This window comes from Ursus maritimus, unplaced genomic scaffold (assembly GCF_017311325.1).
Source record: "Ursus maritimus isolate PB19 unplaced genomic scaffold, ASM1731132v1 scaffold_25, whole genome shotgun sequence".
Taxonomy (NCBI): domain Eukaryota; kingdom Metazoa; phylum Chordata; class Mammalia; order Carnivora; family Ursidae; genus Ursus; species Ursus maritimus.
In genome coordinates, this window is record NW_024425008.1 from 27,334,721 (window position 1) to 27,355,699 (window position 20,979).

Below are 20,979 nucleotides of genomic sequence, written 5' to 3' on the forward strand. Positions count from 1 at the left end.
ACGAGCTGCTGTGAAAATCAGCATAGGACCGTGTGCCTGCCTCATGGTCTGTACGTGTGATGCTTTGGAGGCCTCGGTGGACGACAGGCACTGCTGGGTCGATTTTACAGATGAGGAAGTGGGGCTGCAGAGAGAGGGAAATAGCGTCCTCGGGTTGTATGAAAGTGCCACAGGGCAGAACTGGGAATGAGATGTGGCCCGGTGACTCCCAAGGCCCAGGCTTTGTCGTTGGACGTTCATCCCGTAATTGCTTTCAGTCTCTCGGAAACCACTGGCTCGGATACCCACTGCGTGCTCCAAGTTGGGCTGATGAAAATGTGCCAGAGTCATTAAGTTATCAGTGGGGAAGGCGGCTGCTTCTCCCCTGCAGGAAGGATTCTGCTGTCTGCTCCAGCCGCTTTTGTTCACACAAACTGCCCCGGATTCTCCGCCCTCCTCCGCCGCCCCCCCTGCTCCCCCAGATAAGGAGCGAGTGGGGTAGGGTTGGAGCAGGGAGGGGGTGCTGTCAATACTCTGGGGCCACACTGAAGGTATTCGTAGCTCCAGGCAGGAGGTGCTACCTGGAGCCTCCTGCTCCGGGTTGGGAAGTGGGCAAGCACGGTTTCTGCAGCTTGACAGATGGATCCGCCCCAGGGAAGGAGCGAGAGGAAGGCAAGCTGGACCTTCCTCACTGTCACAGCCGGTCCCCTCCGAGCGCCGTGCCAGCAACACAGATCCAGGTGCATGCTGGCCAAGGTGAAAAGAAGGGCCTCGGGCTATGCCGAGGCAGGGCTGACCGGTCCCCAGGGTGATGGCTTCCCAGGGCTGGGATGCAGAGGAGCGGGCCCCGGGGATGGAGACCAGGGTGGCAGGATGGGGGCACAGCCCTCTCTGAATGCTTCAGCAGTCTTGGGGCTCGGTCTGATTCTGCACGACAGATAATTCCAGAGTGAGGTTGCTGACGTGATAAAGGGATAGCAGATGGTTCTAAGACTTTATTTTCAGAGTGTACTTTCCCCACCCTCTCTTTCTTGCAACTCCATCACCCCCGACTGCAGAGGAGAAGTGACAAGCTACCCCCCTGCCCTTTTGGGTGTATTCCCTTTGCCAAGAGCTTTGATGGCTGTGGTGCTGATAGGGGCCGACAATGGCTGCCCCTCCGACCAGCCAGGCACTTTTTAAAATATGTTGCTTTCAAGGAGTCTTCACAACACCGAGAGGCAGATGTGCTGTTGTGATTATCCCCATTTGCCACAGGGAATGTGGAGGCACAGAGAGGTTTAGCAACTCAGCCCAGATCACATAGGCAGTCGGTAGCAGACTAGGCAGGGAATTGAGTCCAAGCGGTTCAGATCCAGCTACCCACTCGCCTGCTGCAGAGAAACTGTCTCTCGGAAGCGTGGCACTGAAATGCCCTGGCCAGACTTCCAGGGTTACCGCAGAGCGCCATTTTACTCCCAGCTCGGGGCTTCTTGGGTCCTGTGTTCCTGTGTCCTGTCGGGGCTGTCAGGTTGTTTGTGTGGAGTAACTTAGTCCCTGATCTCTGACCCCAGCCCCAACAGGTCTCCAGGACCAGATTCACAATTTATGGGGCCCAGTGCAAAATGAAAACGAGGGGCCCTTTGTTCAATATGTATTAGGAATTTCAGGATGGTGACAGCACAGCGTTAAGCCAAGTGTGGGGCCCTTCTGAGCACAGACCCTGTCTGAATGCACGGCTCCCATGCCCATGAAGCTGGTCCGTTGGCGTTCGGCGTGGCAGGGAGATATCATTAAGTAGTGCTGGGTTTTCCTTTTCTTCCAATCCAGTCCAAGTAGGATTTCCAAGGCATTTCTTTCCATCAAAATGTAGCAGTCTGATCCAGATACAATTCCACCAAGATAAATCTTAGAAATCTTTTGTCCCTGGGATGAAGTCATTCAAAGGCCTGGTACTTGGGTTAGAAGCTTCGTTTTGGGGTCAGGCATCTTGCTGTATTATCTTCAATCCCTCCTAACCGTGCCTTTTAAACTCCCCTCCCTCCCGCCTCCTTCCCTTTCGCCTGTGAGCCTGCTCTGGGATGTACCTCGTTAAAGAACCAGCCCCACTCGGCCCGCCTGACCCCCACTCCCACCCACCCAGCCTCACTGGAGGAAGGAGTGGTCTGTCAGCCCCCTCACCACTTCCTCATTTCCGGGAGCACCCTAGGCCTCTGAAGTCTTGTCTCGTCCTCCATGAGGTTGTGGATGCCTTCTGACGAAGGTGGTCTCCTGGTTGTCAAATCCAGTGATCTCTTTCCCGTCCCCATCTTTCTCGACCCTTCTTAGGCATCTGACATTCTCCTGGCTCTGCCGGCCTCTCATCTGTGAAACGGGGACTTGGGTTGCTGTGAGCAAATTGACCTGAAGCACGAGAACAGGTGTGGCACTCGGTACGGTCAATAACTGTTCACAGTGGCCGTGAGTGGCGGTATCCTTGGTCCTGTCATCTGGAAACCCTACCTCTTTAAAAAAAAAAAAATTCCAGTATCGGTCACATCCCAGCATAATTTACATATCTTTAATATTAGTTTCAGGTGTACAATGTAGTGATTTCACAATTCTATATGTTACGCAGCGCTCATCATGATGTGTCCTCTTGATCTCCATTCCCCCCACCCACCTCCCCTCTGGTAACCATCAGGTTGTTCTCTGTGTTTGAGTCTGGTTTGGTTTTTTGTTTTTGTTTTTTTTTTTTTGTTTGTTTTTTTGGTCTCTTTTTAAATTTGTTCTTTCTGTTTTGTTTCTTAAATTCCACATATGAGTGAAATTGTACGGTATTTGTCTTTCTCTGACTGACTTATTTCATTTATTATGCCCTCTAAATCCATCCATGTTGTTGCAAATGATAAGATTTCATTCTTTTTTTTATATCTGAGTAATAGTCTGTTGTTCATATATGCCACATCTTCTTTATCCATTCATCTACCTCTTTGGCTTATGTTGCTCATTCCCAGATGAGTCTTTCTTGAAAAACTTTAAAAAAACAGACCAGTTTCTCTTTTTTCACCAGATTCTTGAGATACTGGTGTTCTCTGAGTTCTATCCTCTGTCCATCTTTCTTCTCTCTCTTCATAATCTCTCCTCCTCTCCATATCCCTAACTCCCCCTGCCACCCTGCCTACCTCCCATATCCACATCTCTTTCCTAAGCTCGGGGTGTGCTGGGCAACCCCAGACCGATCATTCTCTTCCTTCTTTAAATCTGGTTTTCTTCCTCATCCTTTGACCTATTGCCCCATAGGAACCTGGGTGTTTTTGTTGCTTCCCTTAACTGACATTGAGCGCCGGCCATGATCTGCTCCGTGCTGGTCACTGGGGATGCAGCAGTGTGCAAACATACAGGGCCTGCCGAGCTTGCTGCTGGTGGGGGGCACGTGTAGTGATCCATGATTTGTTGTAGGAAGGTAGCAAACTGGGGTCCTAATTTTGATTGGAGAGACTTCCCTGGGGAAGGACATTTGAACTGACATATGAAGAATGATGAAGCATTAATTAGGCAAACTGGGGCTGGGGACAATTGTAGGCCAAGGGAAGAGCTTGTGCAAAGTCTCTGTGGTAGAAAAAAAAATGTTTATGGAGTGGAAAGGCCATGGGGCGGAAGGGCAGAGAAGGTGCTAGAATGTGGTGTCAGGTGCGGCTGGGGAGCTAGACAGGGGCTGGATGGTACACGGCCAGGAGAGTCAAGTTACTGTCTTTCTAGGCTCCGCTTTGCTGCTTATACACGCCCCTTTCCACCGGATTCCTGTAACCCCCTTCCCATCCTGAAATCCTCATTGTTCACACATAGAAAATTAAAATAGCCACTTGCCACCTTCAAATCCATCTTCTTTGCTGTAGTCTTAAATGGGCTTTCTAAAATGTAAATCTGATGAAGTCGGTCCTCAGGCTACAGTCCTCGCCCGGCTCCCCATTTCCAGGACAAAGTCCTGCCTGGCTTCCTTGCTTGTTAGCTCCCTCGCGCCACACCCCCACCTACAGTTCCCCAAAGTTGGGCGCAGTGTGCTTTGCTGCCTGAATGCCTTTGCCTCCTTTGTCTGTTTGGTGATGTTCTGCTACCCTGCAAGCCACAGCTCACCCACCTCCTCCAGGAAGCCCTCCCTCCACATTCAAGCGGGTGTGTCAGCCCTTCCTCTTTCCTGGGTGCATGTGAGCACTGGTGTGTTTGTTCCATCTCTCCCTTTGCTTGTTGACTCATACGTCTTCTCTGCCAGAATGTGAGATCCTGGAGGGAGGGCACGGGGCTCCCTTGTCTTTGTCCTTCCGATGCCACAGGGCTGGGCACATATGAGGTGCTTAATACGTGTTTTCTTGAAGACCTGGTGATGAAGGTGTAACATGGTATAAACAGGTGGTGAAAAATGCAGCTCCATCAGGAGAGCTCTGTAGTTCTGTGTATAGGGATGATGGTTAAGAGGTCTGGTTTCCATGACCTCCATGTACTGTCTGGTCTGTTTCCTCTAATGACCAATCACAAGTCTTGCTGTCCCCACCTGCCACTTCCATCCATCCCAAAGAGCAGGTGCACCAGGGTGGGCCGAGTCAAGCCTAAATATATTCATTTTTCTGGCAGAATGGTTCTTAGACCGTAGTGTGCAGGAGAATCACCTGGAGGGTTTGTTAAAACAGAGGGTTCTGGCCCCACCTCCAGAGTTTCCGATTCAGTAGAGCTGAGATGGAGACCAAGAATGTGCATCTCTAACAACTTCCCGGGCGATGCTGATGGTGCTGGTCTGGGGACCACTCTTCGAGAATCTCTTTTCTAGCAAAAGGATTTGCTCTAAAAATAATTACTTTCTATGGTGTTGGGGAGGGAGATATGGGAAGCTTTTTGCTTGGGTTTGGTTTTGTAGGTTTAAAGACCTATTGGTATGAGATTAATGTGGATAGATGGATCAGATTCTCCACGCTTCCCTCCTCCCCTGTCTCCTGGCTTTCCCACAAAGTGTTTCCGTGTTCATTCATCAGCTTTTCAATGAATATGTTTTGAAGGTGTAATGTGTGCACGACAACAGAAGGGGTGGAATTGTTGTTATTAAGATGAAGTTGGTATGAAACTGTCCTTAAGAGAAGTCCTCCAGTATGGATGTAACATGATGCAAGGAGATCAAAGAAATGCCTGCTCGGATGGGTCGGGATTCCCCGATCCACAGAAATGTCCCATGAACGGGAATAAAAGAATTTGATAAGTGAGACCACATGACTATTAAGATCCTGAAATTCTGTGATTAAGGAAGACAGTGGTAATTGACACAACAAAATGGCACGAGTGGAATACTGTGAAGTTGGTAGTAGGGAAGTCTCCAGAGTCATCCGAGGCGTCCTCATGGAAATGCTGATATTATTGTCCTTATTTTTAATAAACATTTATTCCTCACCAACAGTACACTTGGTTACTAAGTGGATTTATAGCCGATGACCCCACAATTTGCTGTTTTTTGACCTCAGATCATTGAAAAGGTTAAATAGAAGAAGCCACAAGCAGGCCCAGAGTGCGCCTCTGGGGCCTCTTTAGGTCCCATTTCCCGAGTCAAATGGAATTGAGATGTGTAGTGCCGTTTTGTTTTTTGAAATATTTACAACAGAGAGAAAGAGAGAGAATGTAAGTAGCCAATTGCAGGACTTGAATTTATAGTCACTAGGTCACCAGCTTGAATTTCAGACTCTCACCTTATTAAGAAAGTCCAACCAATTGCTAAATTTCATTGTTTGAGGCCAGGGTCAAAGTCCCTCTTTCAGGAGGGCCCAGCACTTAAGATGTGGCAGGCGAAGCTGAAGGCCCTCGCCCCTCGCTGTTGTTTATTGAGTATCTGTTACGTGGGGATACTGAGTGAGATACTTTACAAATATTATCTAGAATCCTTCAAGGTGAGTAGTACTATCATCATTTCCGGATAAGAAAACAGGCACAGAGAGACTATGTATCTTGTCCAGTTACACACAGCAAAACGCCTGAATTCATTTTTGGAAGTCAGCATAACCATAAAATCGAAACATGGTGAAAGACAGGTAAAAAACTCTAGATCTATCTCAGGTCTGGGTATAGATCCAAAATGCAAGATTAGAAAATAGAACGCAGAAGTTTATCAAGTGGATAACGCGCTCTCACCAAACGGAGAGCATTCTGGGAATATAAGAATGGCTCAATAAGGAGAAACATTAGGAAATCAACATAATTCACCATATCAACAAACTGAAGGGGAGTCATATACGAGTAGATGCTGAAAGGCTGATCAGATTTTCCTGTAATAAAACTCTAACACAGGGAAGTTTGATAAAGATGAAAAATTAGCCACATGTATCATTCTGAACAGTGAACCACTAAATCCAACTTCATTAAAAGTGGGAGTGATCTAGTCTTAAGCCATTTAGCTGGGCTTCTGGTTCTGAGGTACTAGGCAACCAATGGAACTGCCCCTTTCTTCTTCTGTGCCCCAACAAAGCCGTATTTATGTTACTGGGTGCCCTTGTCTTACACTGTCCGTGTGAGAGGTCGTGCTTGTGAGGACACCTTCCTAGATTTCAGGTATCAGAGGCTTCCTGGGGCATCAAGGGCACAAGCTCTTGGTTGCCACATCTACCAATGATGGCTTGGCTTCATGGTTTTCATGGCAGACGTGGGATGTGTTTTTCTGGCACGAAATCACTGCGTGATCCAAAAAATATTATCTGCATCAAGCTTGTGCAGCTTATGCAGAGTTACCCACTGCGTGGTGGAGGGAGCATTGCATGGGAATCCAGGGGGTCTGGGTTCCAGGGGCTCTGCCTCAACTAGCTGTGTGCTCCTAGGCGAATCACTTAGGCTTGCGGGGCCTCACTTGCCTCATCTCTGCCATGGGATGATGGACTGGATGCACCAGCAGTGCTGTTCGACCTCAGAGTTGTAATAATCAGCACCCTTACCATGTGCCCGGCACTGTTATAAGTATTCTGCATAGCGATGAACTCATCCCAGCAACTCTATGAGTTAAGTACTATCATCATTCCCATTTTCCCTCTGAAGAAACTGAGGCACAGAGAGGGTAAATGACTTGCCCATGGTCTCACAGATAGGAAATGATGGCGCTCTTACATAGTTCAACTTCCATCCTTTACTCTTCTGGTTTTTCTTTACCTGGGCCCGTGTTGTTACTGTGGTGTTGGTTCTGTCCAGTGGAGTAAAGGGTGCTGAGGGTGGGAGACACAGCTCCGGGGCAGATGGACGGGAGTCACTGCCCGGGAGAATGGGGGCAGTGACTGCAGAGGTTGCTAATCTTTGCCTTTCCCCCTCTTCTCTGTTCCTGTCTAGTCTGCGGCAAGCGCTACAAGAACCGGCCCGGACTTAGCTACCACTACGCTCACACTCACCTGGCCAGCGAGGAGGGGGATGAGGCTCAAGACCAGGAGACCCGGTCCCCGCCTAACCACAGAAATGAGAACCACAGACGTGAGTTCCCAGTTGTTGGGTTGGGGCAGTGATGAAGTGGGTGGGCAGGGCGATAGAGTGATCTTTTCACCTCTGGCATCTTTGGTGGAACCCACTGATTGGTTTCAGCATCCCGTGGTGACTTGGGACTTTTAACGCAGTCCCAGCTGCCCCATGGCTCATCTGAACCCCAGGCTTAGAGTGAGCTGGGCCAGGTGGCATCCCCAGTTCTGTTTCCAGAGGAAGGGAGGTGAGTGTTAAGGCAGAAGGGAAACATGCTTACCTGGCTATTGTCAAATGCCCGGACCTGTTCCTCTTTTCCCTCAGCTCCAGAAGTTCCATTCACAGGTACTAACCTGACTTGGGCATAGCCCTTGTGCATGTCAATTCACATGGACATTTCACATGTCGCTGTGGCCACCAAGAGATGTAGAATATTCTTGAGCTATTGCCTTGGCTCTTACAGGGATCACAGTTTTGGTTCAGGGCTCTCCTACCTTAGAAATACTGCCCTTGAGCCTCCATGCTTTTCACTTGAACACTCCATCAGCAAGCATGATCTGGGTGCATGATGGAGTCTTCAGAGCTTGTTTCAAGATGTGGGTCATTCTAAGATCATTAGGTGAGGAATAATTGTGGACTGGCCATGTATTTTTTATTTTGTTACAAGATTTTGTGGTAGGAGTTCTGAAGGTGAACAATGCAATGTAATTAAAGGGGTCAGACCTTTCGAAGTTTCCAGACTCTCGGATCTGAGGGTGACTCCTGTGCATTTTAGCCCATCAGCTTAGTCCACAGATGTCCATCGGCTACTCATCAAATATTTGAAATAATTAACATACTTTGGCCCCGACCTTCCTTGGGATTAGTGTCAGTGTTGCCTAACCCCACCCTCCTTTCTGCTTGTAACATTGCCTTCTGTACTGGTCTGCTCAGACTGCCGTAACAAAATGCCACAGACTGGGTGGCTTCAAGGACAGAAGTTACTTTTCTCGCTCTTCTGGAGGCCACAAGTCCCAGACCAATGTGTCATCGGGTGGGTTCCCTCAGAGGCCTCTGTCGTTGACTTGCCGGTGTCCCCTCTCGCTGCCTCTTCACATGGTGGTCCCCCTGTGATCACGTACCCCTGCTGGCTCTCTGTGTGTCCAGGTTTCCTCTTAGAAGGATACCAGTCAGATTGAATTAGGCCCACCGTAACTTAATCACCTCTTTAAAGGCCCTGTCCCCGGAGAGTCACGTTCGGAGGCACTGGGGGTTGGGGCCTCAGAAAACACGTTTTTGGGGGGACCCAAGTCATCCCATATACCTTCTTTAATTCCTACTCACTTGCAGGGTTCAAGCCTTTCATGTGACAGGCCCTTATTTCCTTACCTGCTCTTGTCATGCGGACAGAACCTGAGAAGCAGGGCAGGAGTATCTGACAGAGCTAGCCCGCCTCCCCTTGCCAGCTTCTGCGTCATACCAAGCTCACTCTCTCTCTCTCCTCCCTGGGGAGAGGTTCCCTTGGTCCAGTCTTTCAGAAAGGAAAATGTACGGGGTAGCCGACATTTGCGTCTCCTTGTTTCTCCTCTTATCCCTTCTCTGATCTAAGTGGCCTAGGCGTACCTATTGTTTTTTCCGGCAAAGGAGGCCGAGAATGATCTCTTTTGATTTGGGTTGCTATCTGGAAAGTATTTATTAGCCACGGTTGCTGTCTCTGAAGTATTTGTTAACTTGGTATTATTTCCCACTCCCCCCAGTGCTGGCTTATCTTCTTTACATCTCTTCTCAAATGTCAAGCCATTTGGTCCCCGTGTTGCGGTGCTTTACTCACGCAATAGGGTTTGGAATGCTTCTCTTTTGTCTGTGTCTCTTTTGTGTGTGTGCACGGTGATGGCCACAGCAGAGGAAGGTTCTTCGTGGTCCCCCAGGTACACTGCAGGCCCGAAGTGGATCAAGGAGATCTCCTCCATAGGCATCCCTGCCAGCTCCCCCACCCCCGCACCTGCTGGCTGTTGACTTCTGGGGTGCGTACTGGCCTATTTCCCTCTGTCTGCCAGGATCTCCTCATGTACTCTCGTGAGTCAGCATCTTCTGTCTCCTCATGTCTTCACCGTGAGGCCAGATGGCCTTGCTTAGTCAGGAAGCGGTGTCTCTCCTCCTCCTGGATGGAGATATGTCCCCAATTGGCGGCGAGGCCTCTCCCCTTCCCCTCTCACCTGCTGAGGACAAACCGAGTTCTTCAAAAAGCCTCCTCTGGCTACCCAAGGATTTTAAGCTGCACAGAAAAGAATAGCTGTCCCTGGGTTCATCTGGGGCCTCCTTACAAGAGGAAAGTTCCAGAACCTTCCCAAACACCTTTTTAACAACATCTGCTCACAATGCCTCTGAGAACTCTGTGATTAACTCTAATTTTGCTAGCGAGGAGGGTGTGGCAGGAAGGCCCCCGGGTCCACAGAAGCCATTCCTTCCCTCTTCCCCAATTTCTCTGAACAAATCGGAGAGACAGCAGCTCTTCCCAGGTTCTCTGCACCACGCATGCCACCAATCTGTCTGCTGCTCCGAATGTCTGCTCTGTTCCCTCCCACATTCCCCTGGTGAGCAGCCCCCCAACCATTTTCTCGTGAGTGCTAATTGCCAGCATCGTTAATACCCAGTCATTAGCTGCTCCCACTGTTTGGGGTGGGGGTGGGCTCCCATCCATCCTGCCCCTAAATGCCACTGGGGCTGTGTGGCGAATTGAACGTGACAGCTCTGCAGCATCGAAGGTCCCAGCTTTGTGATCCTTCCTTGGCAAGGCTTTTGGACTGGGGGAGGGAGGCAGGAGAGCTTCATCCGAGAGGCTAATCTGCAGTTCCCCCAGGAAAAGTTCTGGACGCCAGCAAAGTGGGGATGCTGACTTTTCCCTCTTCAGCAGAGCTGCAGGGTGGCCCAGCTGCTGGTGCGCACACGCAGGCCTGGGGGAGAAACAGCTCTACAGACTCAGGCGTTTTCTGTGGCGTGGGCATCTGCGCTCGCACCGCCCGCCGCAGTGGAGACCTTTTGACTTTGGTCCGCCTGCTGTCCCTTGCCGCACCCCCCCGACGACTGGGTCTCCAGCCAAGCCGCTGGTCACGCCTGCGCCTGCTGCTGCTGCCTTCGCGCAGAGCGGAGTGCTGGAGCCAGCGCTGCCCTCCCCGCGCCCCCCAGCCCCAGGCCGCCCCGGGCCGCCAGCTCAGCAGTCCGCGGCCCCTCCAACCCTGGGCTCTCTCGCCTTTGTTCCTCTCCTCGCCGCTCATTTTCTCCTGAATATACACTTCTTGTCTCTTCCGTGGGTTCATCCTCTTTCCTTCAGGCCCTTGCCTGTCCGCCTGAACTATAGGCAGCCCGGGGAGGCTTGGCGCTCGGGCATGCACCTTGGGGGGTGGTCCTTTTCTGATGGGGTCTTCTCCACCTAAGCCGCCACCCTCCCCCTCCCTCCCCGCACGAAGCTGGCTTCCTCTTCCTCCTTGCGTTTCTCTGACCACCTCTGTCTGCTTTCTACAAGTGAAATTGCCGTGTGTGTGTGTGTGTGTGTGTGTGTGTGTGTGTGTGTGTGTGCCTGTGTATGCGTGTACATACGGGTTCACACACACACAGACTACCTGTATATGAATAAATGGAGGGAGGCCTGGGCAGGTTAGAACTCTGTGTGGTGCCACGCAGAAGCATTCCCTCTCTTTCTCTTTTTTTGATAAAGATTTATTTATTTACCTGTAAAAGATTTTATTTATTTATTTATTTGAGGGAGAGAGAGAGCAGGGGCGTGCACCAGTGGGGGGAGGGGCAGAGGGAGAGGGAGAAGCAGACTCCCTGCTGAGCAGGGACCGTGGGGCTTGATCCCAGGACCCTGGGATCATGACCTGAGCCTAAGGCAGATGTTTAACCAACAGCCAACTGAACCACCCAGGCGCCCCTATTTATTTATTTTAGAGAGAGAGAGAGCACAAGCGAGCAGGGGGAGGGGCAGGGGGTGAGGAAGAAGGAAAGGGAGAGAATCTCAAGCAGACTCCCCACTGAGCACAGAGCCTGTTATGGGGCTCAGTGGCACGACCCTGAGATCATGACCTGAGCTGAAATCAAGAGTCAGACTGGCTGAGTCACCCAGGTGCCCCACGCAGAAGCATTCTCTTGTGACTTCTGAAATGCCACCTCGGTAAACAGTCCTGGTGGGGCCAGGGTAGCAGAAAGAACTGACCCATGCTCGCCATGCCAAACTCTTCTTGAATTTCCTTTTATCTTCTATGCAGAGTGCCAATCTACTAAAGATGATGTTTTACAGGTACTTTTCTGGGAGGTGGGCTGGGTGTGGGCGTTGGTGAGGTCCTGGACCTGAGTGGAAGAGCTGTGTAAATAGATTCAGTCTAATACTATTCATCTGTCCGTCCATCAGCCTGTCCATCCATCCATTGGTTTAGTATCCGTGTGCTAAATACTGTCTCGATCCCTGTCCTGAGAGGGAGTGTGTAAGGGTGTATGTATAGACTAGTGAAGGGCAAAGGGCTCAAGGGCACAACACACTTTGTACCCCTTAGGGCAGTGGTGCTCCCAGCGTGGCGTCAGAATCACCTGGGAACTTGTTGGAAACGCAGATTCTTGACTCCACCAGACCTGAAACAGAGACCGTGAGGGTGGGGATGGCAATCTGTATTTTACAGGGCATTTTGGTGCACGAAAGCTGGAGAACCACTACCTTAGGGAATTTGCAAAGACTTCGCTGAGGAGGGGCCATTCGAGTTAGCTCTGGAAGAACAAAGAGGAGCTTCCCAGGAGGGAGAAGGCTTCCCAGGTGGAGGCAAAGGCAGGGAGGTATGACATAGCACAATGCCCCAGACAAGTGATTGTAGTTGGGTCTGACGGTAGCTTTGGAAGAACGGTGGGAAAGGGAGTGGGAGCCACCGCTGGAAGCATCCGTCTATGCCAGGCTGTGCAGCTGGTGTCCTGTATGAAAAGGACAGCCACAATAGCAATGCTAGAAGGCAAGGACAAATGATTTACAAAGAAAGTTGCTTGACGTATTATTAATTGTCACATGGTGTATCTCTTTTACCTAATAGCATAAATGAGTATAAAATGTTCTCTATAACACACTCCGAGCTCCTAAGAGGGAAGTGCTTTCTAAAATATGGATCTATAAAATTTATTTCAAGCCAGTTTCTCAGGTCCATGGAATGGAAGTTGGGTTGTCCTGGGTCCCGGGAGGTCGCCGTCTTCTGCGTAATGATAGTGTGCCTGGCACACAGCTAGGTTTCGGTATCTGCCGAGAGAAAGAAAGGCCGCACCCTAGCGCGCCTTTGGAGGGCACGTTGTACTCTGCAGAACGGGAAGAGGAGAGCTGAGTTGATTAAGGGTAATGTCGGCTGATTAGATAATCTGAAAATTAGTCTGATAATGTGCAAATTACCTAAAAGAAGCATATGATGTCATTGCTACACTGATGGGAAAGATCTAACAGACGTTAAACTCCTGACATCCCTGTCCTCTAGCATACGGCCCGGGGGCAACGGCTAGAGCTTTAGCAGAGAGAGTGAAAATTGCCTTTGACACAAGCTTAAGGATTCTGGATCACTCTGAAGGTGCCTGAAAAGCCATAAAGTGCACACCATCCACCACTTACCAACCTTGACGCAGGAAATTCAGGCTTTGTTCCAGGGGAGAGAGAGGAAAATTCAGATACAGGGCTCTGTCTGGAAAAGTGTGCTGCTTCTCACTTCCTAAAGAGGAAATTTGGAAACTAACAACAGGTGTTCTTCAGGTGAATTATTATTTAACTAAGCAGTTTACAGATTATGAAACAAGTGAAGAGAAACCTGAGGGGTCCCTCTGGCCTTGAGGATAGAGTTGGAGTTAATTTTTCAGACCTTTTGGCTGGGCGAATGGCAATGGAATTGGCCAGGCTAGAGTGTGAGTCATGACCCTGTCACTCGGCCATCTTGTGCCTGTGTGACCGTGGGTCAGTCACTTGTACTCTTTCCTCCTTTGTTGCCTCATCTGTAAAATGGAGAGGGTAACCGTACTGACCTCCTGGGGTTGCTGCCAGTCGTCAGCGAGACGATGTGGGTGTTTGGCACCGTGCCTGCACATTGCAAGTGCTGATATCCCATCTCCGTGCCATTCGGACCAACAGAGCATGTCTATGACCACAGATGGCTAATCTGAGTCAGGGCCCATCTGTGGCTGTGTGATACCGGGAAGCTAACTGCCTATGGGGGTCTCACTGGCATCAGGCGTAGCTATCAGAGCCTGGCCTGGCCCTGGTGCATCCTTTGCTAAACCTTAGATATAGGACAGCAATCCTTCTGTACAGGCTAAACCTGAGTATTTATTGAGCACTTACTGTGCATGTCCCACTTGTGGGACTAAGTATAATTGGGCCTCTAAAAAAGCATGCCATGTGGTCTTAGCCCTGACAATTTCTGGTTTAATTGGGGAAATAAGATGGATGCAGGAAACCCAACAGGAGAAAGCTGTGGAGCAGAGTCGAACCAGTGTAGCATCCCTGTATTTACCGTCCCATTTCCCCAGGATGGGACATCCACCCACCCCTTGCCTTTCTGTGAGCCTCTTTCATTTCTCTCACATTTTGGGCCTAATTACCTAGAAGGTTCTGGATTGAAGAGTTCCACGTCCTGTGTAATGACAATGACAGTAATACTTGCTGACATCCCTTGAATGTGTCAGACAGACACTGTGCTAGGCGGGCTTCATTTCTCTCATTCATTCATTTCTCTCATTCACTCCTCACAGCAGCCCTTAAGTAGGGTGGTGCTGTGTCCCCTAGAGGACACCAAGGCACACTGACTCCGACCCATGTGCTCACAGACATGGAGCGTGAATGTGAATTCTCCCATCATGTGTCACTTCTTGGGAAGCTTATTTAGGCCTTAGATTTCCCCCCCCCGCCTTTATCAGAAATGAAATTATTTTACATAGGAGAATCAAGAGGGGAAGAAATGACAGAAGGCCTACTAGGTGCCAGGCACTTCGCAGATATTGTTTCATTTAAGTTCATAGACCGTGAGGCACATGCTGGGACTCTCATTTTGCAGAGGAAGAGACTGAGGCTTGGAAAGTCACCTGGTTAGCAAAATGGGAAGCTGAGATGTGAATGTGCTTGAGTTAGACACCATTCAGTTAAGTCGGGACATTGGAACCCCAAGTGATGGATCCTTATTTCAACATCGGGATCTTTGCCCAAGTGGTATCTCTCAATTTTCACCTGTAGGCCAATTGTGAATTGCATCATAGTGCACAGTGACTTTTCAAAAGAAACTAACATATTAATGGGCACTTATCTTGGACTGCCTAACAAAATACCATAGACTAGGGGGCTTAAACAATAAGGATTTATTTCTCACAGTCTTGGAGACTGGAAGTCCAATATAAAAGTGCGGCCATGTTGGTGTTTGATGAGGACTCTCCTTTTGGGTTGGAGATGGCCGTCTTCTTGCTGTGTCCTCACATGGCTTTTCCTTGATACATGGTGGTAGAGAGAAGCAAGCTCTCTGGTGTCTCTTCATATAAGGGCACTAATCCTGCCATCCTCGTGACTCCATCTAAACCTAATCCCCCCACCCCGCCCCGAGGCCCCACCTCCAAATACCATCACATTGAGGGGCAGGGTTTCAACATATACATTTTGGGGGAGACACAATCTAATCCCTAGTAGGCACATTTAATCTTCAAAACTAACTTTAGCTGTTTGTGGTGTTATATGAACTCCCCATTACAAATTCTGCCCAAGATTTTAATTCGTAAGTGAGTCTTACTCTTGAAAACAATATCACACATCACTTAGTTCAATAATTTTCCTGTATCTTTCCCTCATTTGTGTTTCACTGTCTTTCCTATCCTAGCTCTTATATACATCTCTTTCTGACTTTGTTCTTTAGAAATGATAATGCTGTGCCAAAAGCGAAAACCCTAGGATTCATCCTGGGCTTTGTTTTCTGTCACCACCTGTATCGGCTTCCCCTCCCAAATATACTTCAAATCTGTCTTCTTTTCTTCATCTCCTGGCCTCCACCAGCTCCTGCTTGATCACTGCAACTTCTTTTTTTTTTTTTTTTAAAGATTTTATTTATTTATTTATTTGACAGAGAGAGAGACAGCCAGCGAGAGAGGGAACACAAGCAGGGGGAGTGGGAGAGGAAGAAGCAGGCTCCCAGCGGAGGAGCCTGATGTGGGGCTCGATCCCAGAACGCCGGGATCACGCCCTGAGCCGAAGGCAGACGCTTAATGACTGCACCACCCAGGCGTCCCTTTCTTATGATTTTCTTTTTTTTTATAATAATATTTTTTTATTATATTATGTTAGTCACCATGCAGTACATCCCTGGTTTCTGATGTAAAGTTCGATGATTCATTACTTGCGTATAGCACCCAGTGCACCATGCAATACGTGCCCTCCTTACTACCCAACACCAGCCTATCCCAGTCCCCCACCCCCCTCCCCTCTGAAGCCCTCAGTTTGTTTCTCAGGTCTTTTTAAAGTAGAAAATAGATTATGCCATATTCCACTCCCAAACCTTCTATCGCACGTGAATGCGGTCCACACTTCTCACCTTAAGGGCCTGCATTTTTTTCTTCTCAAGGTGTGATCAACAGCCTCACCATCAGCTGAGACTGGGTGACCAACTCATCCAGGTTTGCCTAGGATTCCTGTTGTAGACGGAAAATCCTGTGCCCTGGGAACCCCTCAGCGCCAGGCAAATCCAGATGGTTGGCCACCCAGTGGGGGAGCTTGTAAGAAATGTGAAATCTTAGGCTCTAAGCCAGACCTGTGAATCCTAATCTGAATTTTGGTGAGAGGCCTAAATGGTTCGTTTGCGCAGCACTCAAATTTGAGAAGCCCTGGGGCCTGCCACCCACTCTGACTTGACTTCCCTCAGGCGTGTGGCTTCTGTGCCCGTGGTAGGGTACTAGCTGGTGGGCCTGAGGGCCCGTGTAGCCGCTTACTGGCATATGACCTGAGACGTCTACCTTGCTGCACTGTGCCATATCATCTATGTAAAGTCAGAACATGAATGCATCTCTCTCCTAGGGTTATGTAGAGATTCAACAAGTCAGTTCTTAGAAAGCACAGCATTAACGGAAAATGTGTGTGACACACGTGTGGCCGTAGAGCGGTGATTCTCCGGCTTGCGCGCCGCAGAATCAGCTGTTCCTTAAAACAGAGCCTGCTGGGTCCTACCGCAGAAGTTTAGATTCAGGAGGTCTGGCGTAGGGGCCTAGAATTTGCATTTTTTACAAGTTCCCAAGTGAACCACTACCTCAGAGAAATCCACTCTTTTGGAGACTGACGTTCAGTTTTTCTTTTTTCTTTTGGATTCACCGACTTAAGACGACTGGCCAGGAACCAGGTCGCGCTATTAAATCCAGGGGGTTGGACTTGGTTTTCACTCTTTTCCTCCGGCTCTGTCCTACTGTGGCAAATGTGTCTGTGGCTCTCAGCACCTGCTCCCTGGCTTGCTTTCTGGGGGTGCCCCCCATCTGGGCCCTCATCCCTGGGCCGGCTATCCTTCTGCTCTGTGATCTCCTGACTCTGTCCTAATCCTCAGGTCTGTCGCTAGAGACACTTCCTTTTCCCTTTCTTGAGTACTGCTTTTCAGTCTGAAGGACCTAGAAAATGCTGGTCCATTGTGGGCTGCTGGGGTTGACATAGCCGGGTCCCCTGGAGGTGGTGGTGAGGAGGGGTGGGGAGAGGCAAGGCTGAACAAGAGACGAAGGGGGCTTGTTGAATTCTCATATCACAATAATAATATCCTGACAACTTAAACAGACGAAGCTTATCCCTCTCTAAAGCACAGCGATGTCCTGCAATTCTCTAAGGGGAATGACACCACTTCATTCGGAGCCCTGTTGACATAGTTACTCTCAGATTAAATGTTTTTCCCTTCCACTGACTCATTTGGTGGCAAGAGCGAGTTGCTATGCCAGGGCATGGACTGACCCACATGACCTTCCACTGGAAAATTGAAATATCTTCTTGTGCTTTCCCTAATCAGCCCTGCGAAAAGTCATCAGCTTTGCTTGGTCTTTACCTTGCTTTTCCAACATCAATGACAGACCCGAAGTTGCCAGCCTGAGTCTGGAGCACAAAGGACATTACTGATGGGTCACGTGACCACCCAGCCCCAGCATCGGGGATGTGCTATCCAAACTCCAGGCAAATTGCAACTCTAACCAAATACGTCCATCAGGATAGAGACATCGATGTGAGCAGACGTGTCTTCTGTTTTTATGGCACTGTGTTTAGGAGTAAATATTCTCAAGGTGTGTGTCTAACAGTGTGAGTTTTGTACTCCCTAAAGATGGAGGAAAAGAAAATAGATGCAAGGAAGGGTGGGGTGACCGACACCACATTTCAAACTTTTATAAAGATTCCGCAGTCACTCAAACACATAGTAAGCCTGTTTTCTGTTCAGCTGCTGTGGGGCCCCTGGTGAGAGGCCCTTGAACATGGGGTTCAAGGGGCTCTGGAGTCAACTGAGTCTGGGCGTTCTTAGCTCCTTCCATCCCGGTTTTCCAAGAAATGCCTCAGGGAGAGGATTCCAGAGGGAGGGAAGGCCCATTGGCTTTCTCCACTGCAGGCTTATTCTCTCCAGCGGGTCCCCAGTTACTTCAGCGGCTCCCTCTTTCTGTCCTTGCTATGAACAGGACTGATGCTCAGTGCCTTAGAATGGTCACTTCGTCCTCGGGGACGCTTCACACCCACTCGACTCCTAGCCTTTGACTTCCCTTTGCCTGACTTTTTTTCTTTCTCTAAAGAAGCGTCTGTGAAGATCGTCCATCCTTTCATGAAGTATTTATTGCCAGCACTGGGTCAGTCACGGTGCCGGATGCTGGGAGCCCACCCTTCAAGACACTGCTCCTGCCCTTAGGGAGCTTGCGGCGGCCAGGCAGAGAGACTGACTGCGCACACGACACAGCGATGAGAGGCCGAGGTCTTCTGGCTTTGGAAGACCTCACCTTTCTGATTCTCCTTTCACCCTATTGTAATCATCAGATCATAGGCCGGAAAGGGACCTTGCGATGTCATCTAGTGTATTCTCTTGCCTCTAGCTAGGCACGTGATCCTCCCCGGGGCCCAAGGCCTCTTCAGAGAAGCCCACTCCTCCTACCGTGCCTTTGTTTGACCGGCTCGGCTCCCCGCTTTCCCGCAGCATGCCCTGCCATTTCAGCTCATTCTTTCTCGTGTTGTCCTAAACACCACGGGCTGTGGTGAATTTAGGCCCATCCATAAACTTGAAGACTTATTGAGTCAGCCCTTGGCCTTTGTTTCTCCCGGGAGACTCATCTCAGGGCCTGGAATCACCCTGCATGAGCAGCCCGGCCTCCTTCCTCCTCGTCTACATTCTCTTTGTCCCCAGTGCTGGGTGGCACGATGGCATGATGGCTGGTGAGCCTGAGCGAGTTCTCTGCCTCTGAGGACTCTGGGGGCCCAATGGGCGGGGTGCAGGAGTGGCCCCAGACATCTGTTTCCCTGCTGGGCTCCGCGGTCCCCTGGCCTCTCCACATGCGGGGAGGTAGGCATCATTTGTCTTCTTTCTGGAACCCTGGGGTGGGGCCTGAGCTGCTGTTAGTGGCCAAGTGGAACGGGCCTGAATGGAATCCCAACGTTTTTATTCCTTGGATCTGTAGGATTTGTTTTTTCATCAGTTCTAGGGAAGCAGTGAAAAAAGGTGTCGGGCCTTGGGGATAATTTATATGAGTAAACACGTAAGGAGGAGGGTGAGCAAGAGCATGAGAATTAAGGCCATTTATCCAGGCTTTGAGGCTCTGTTTGCCCTCTGGTCCAGCCTTCCCCACAGTCTTTATCTTGCTCCTTTAACCCTCTCCTTGCCCTGCTCCTCGTGGGCCCACGCAGAGCTCTGTGCGGCTGCCCCAGCGGCCTCCTGCTCCCCGCCCCTCCCACGGCCCTCATTAAAGCCTGGGTACAAGGTAGCGGGCTGTGGTGGTGGCCTCCAGCTGAGGCCTGCTCGCTGATTCTGAAGGGAAGGCACGTTGGCTTCCACCCTCCCTCCTCTCGCCCGGCCTGGCCTGTGTGTGTGTGTGTCCTGTGTGGTCAGCCTGGGGCTGCCTTTCTGCGTTCCCTCTTTCCTCTCCCCTTTCCTTTCCTCCATCCTCTGAAGATGCGCTCTGCACAGCCAAGTGGCAACGGCTAGGATGCTTTACACTTGAGAGATGAAGTAATAACAGGTGGCAAGACCAGAGGCTGCCGGAGCCCAGGATTCCGGTTGCCATGGAAACAGGTCAGCCCTGTGGAGGGATGGGAACTGTCAGCCGTGGAGGGTGGTGGGGGAGCCAGTGAGAGGGGTGAGGAGAGGCACGGCTCCTCCTGGAGGGCTCTTCTCACTGCCCTCCAGTTCCCCAAGGGCCACACACCCCAACTCGCAGGCCCGGGAAGAAAGAGCTGCTGGGCCGCGCGGCTGGGTGGTAGGCACGGAGCATGGCCGCGTGCTTGTGCGCCCCGGGCCCTGGCAGGCGGGCTGAGCGTCTGCTCAGGATGTGAAGTCATGCTTTTGTGGATGTGCCATGGGGGGGGGGGCCCTCCCCTTCTGGCTTGTTTCCGATTTCCCGAGGACACTTGGGACACAGCTTCGGTCTTGGCAGGACCAGATGAGGGGCTGCTGCTGGTGGCCAGACTGTCCTCGCCACTCCTTCGTTTCCCGAGTGGCAGGCATATCGCCGCGGAGATCAGACGGAAAGGGGGAAAGACAGCCCTGTCTGGGTGGTAGTGTTATGGAAGATTTGGGGCCTTGTTTGCCAAAGACACGTGGCCTGATTGAAGTGTACAGTAATACCTTTCCAGAATGACTGCTCACCTTTTACTGAGTGTGGTGGTGGGACTGTTTGGGCCTTGGCTTTTCCTTTCTCTGGTTTGATTTGAATGCTCCCTCCCATCTTCTGTTTATTTGTGTGTGTGTGTGTGTGTGTGTGTGTGTGTTTCCTCATGAACTTTGTTCTTGATTTCCATTCTCCTCCTCCCACTTTGCGCTTTGTAGAGTTATCTCCCCGGGTAAATTCCTAAACTCTTAAGGCTCACTTTATTTTCTCGGCAGCTTCCTTGTATCTCTTATATGATCCCAGCCTATGAACATTAATCAACAGAAAACCAAATCCATCATTATGGACGCCGCCATCGAGATACCACTCGGGTCTTTGCCCTCCTGTTGTCTTATTCTATAAAGTGGGACTCAATTTCCCATAAGCAGAAGCAGAATCTCTATTTAAATCCCTCTTGCAAGGTCTGTGTGAGCCTCCTATTTATAGTAAAATCCTTTTTATAATGACCTCATACACGGTACCAGGAAATTGCTCATGGCTGGGTCAGGCCATAGGCCAGTATAGCTGTGGTGTAAGCTTTACTTAAAAAAAAATTCCTTCCAGAGCCTCCGGAATTCTTTGGAGAAGTATTTTCACAGAGTATGTGACGATAAACAGGATCACCCAGTATGGATTACTGTGGTAGGGACATGAAATTTAAGTTCAAAGGGAATTTCTGCTTTTATCAGGCCAATCTCAATCATTTTTATCCCTTTGGGCTTCCTAAATGACGTATTGGATGAATCAAGTTGA

The 20,979-nt window shown here is 50.0% G+C and overlaps 1 protein-coding gene across 2 annotated transcripts in view; it reads left to right on the forward strand.

The window, feature by feature from the left end:
- DPF3 (double PHD fingers 3) overlaps positions 1-20,979 on the forward strand; it is a 248,676-nt gene that overhangs the window by 165,226 nt on the left and 62,471 nt on the right. For both annotated transcript variants that reach the window (XR_005837670.1, XM_008703117.2), the window contains exon 7: positions 7,285-7,422. Coding sequence is in view for 1 of the 2 variants with exons in the window: in XM_008703117.2 (XP_008701339.2) it covers positions 7,285-7,422 (138 nt within the window). In the remaining variant the exon portion in view is untranslated. The remainder of the gene's footprint in view (positions 1-7,284; positions 7,423-20,979) is intronic.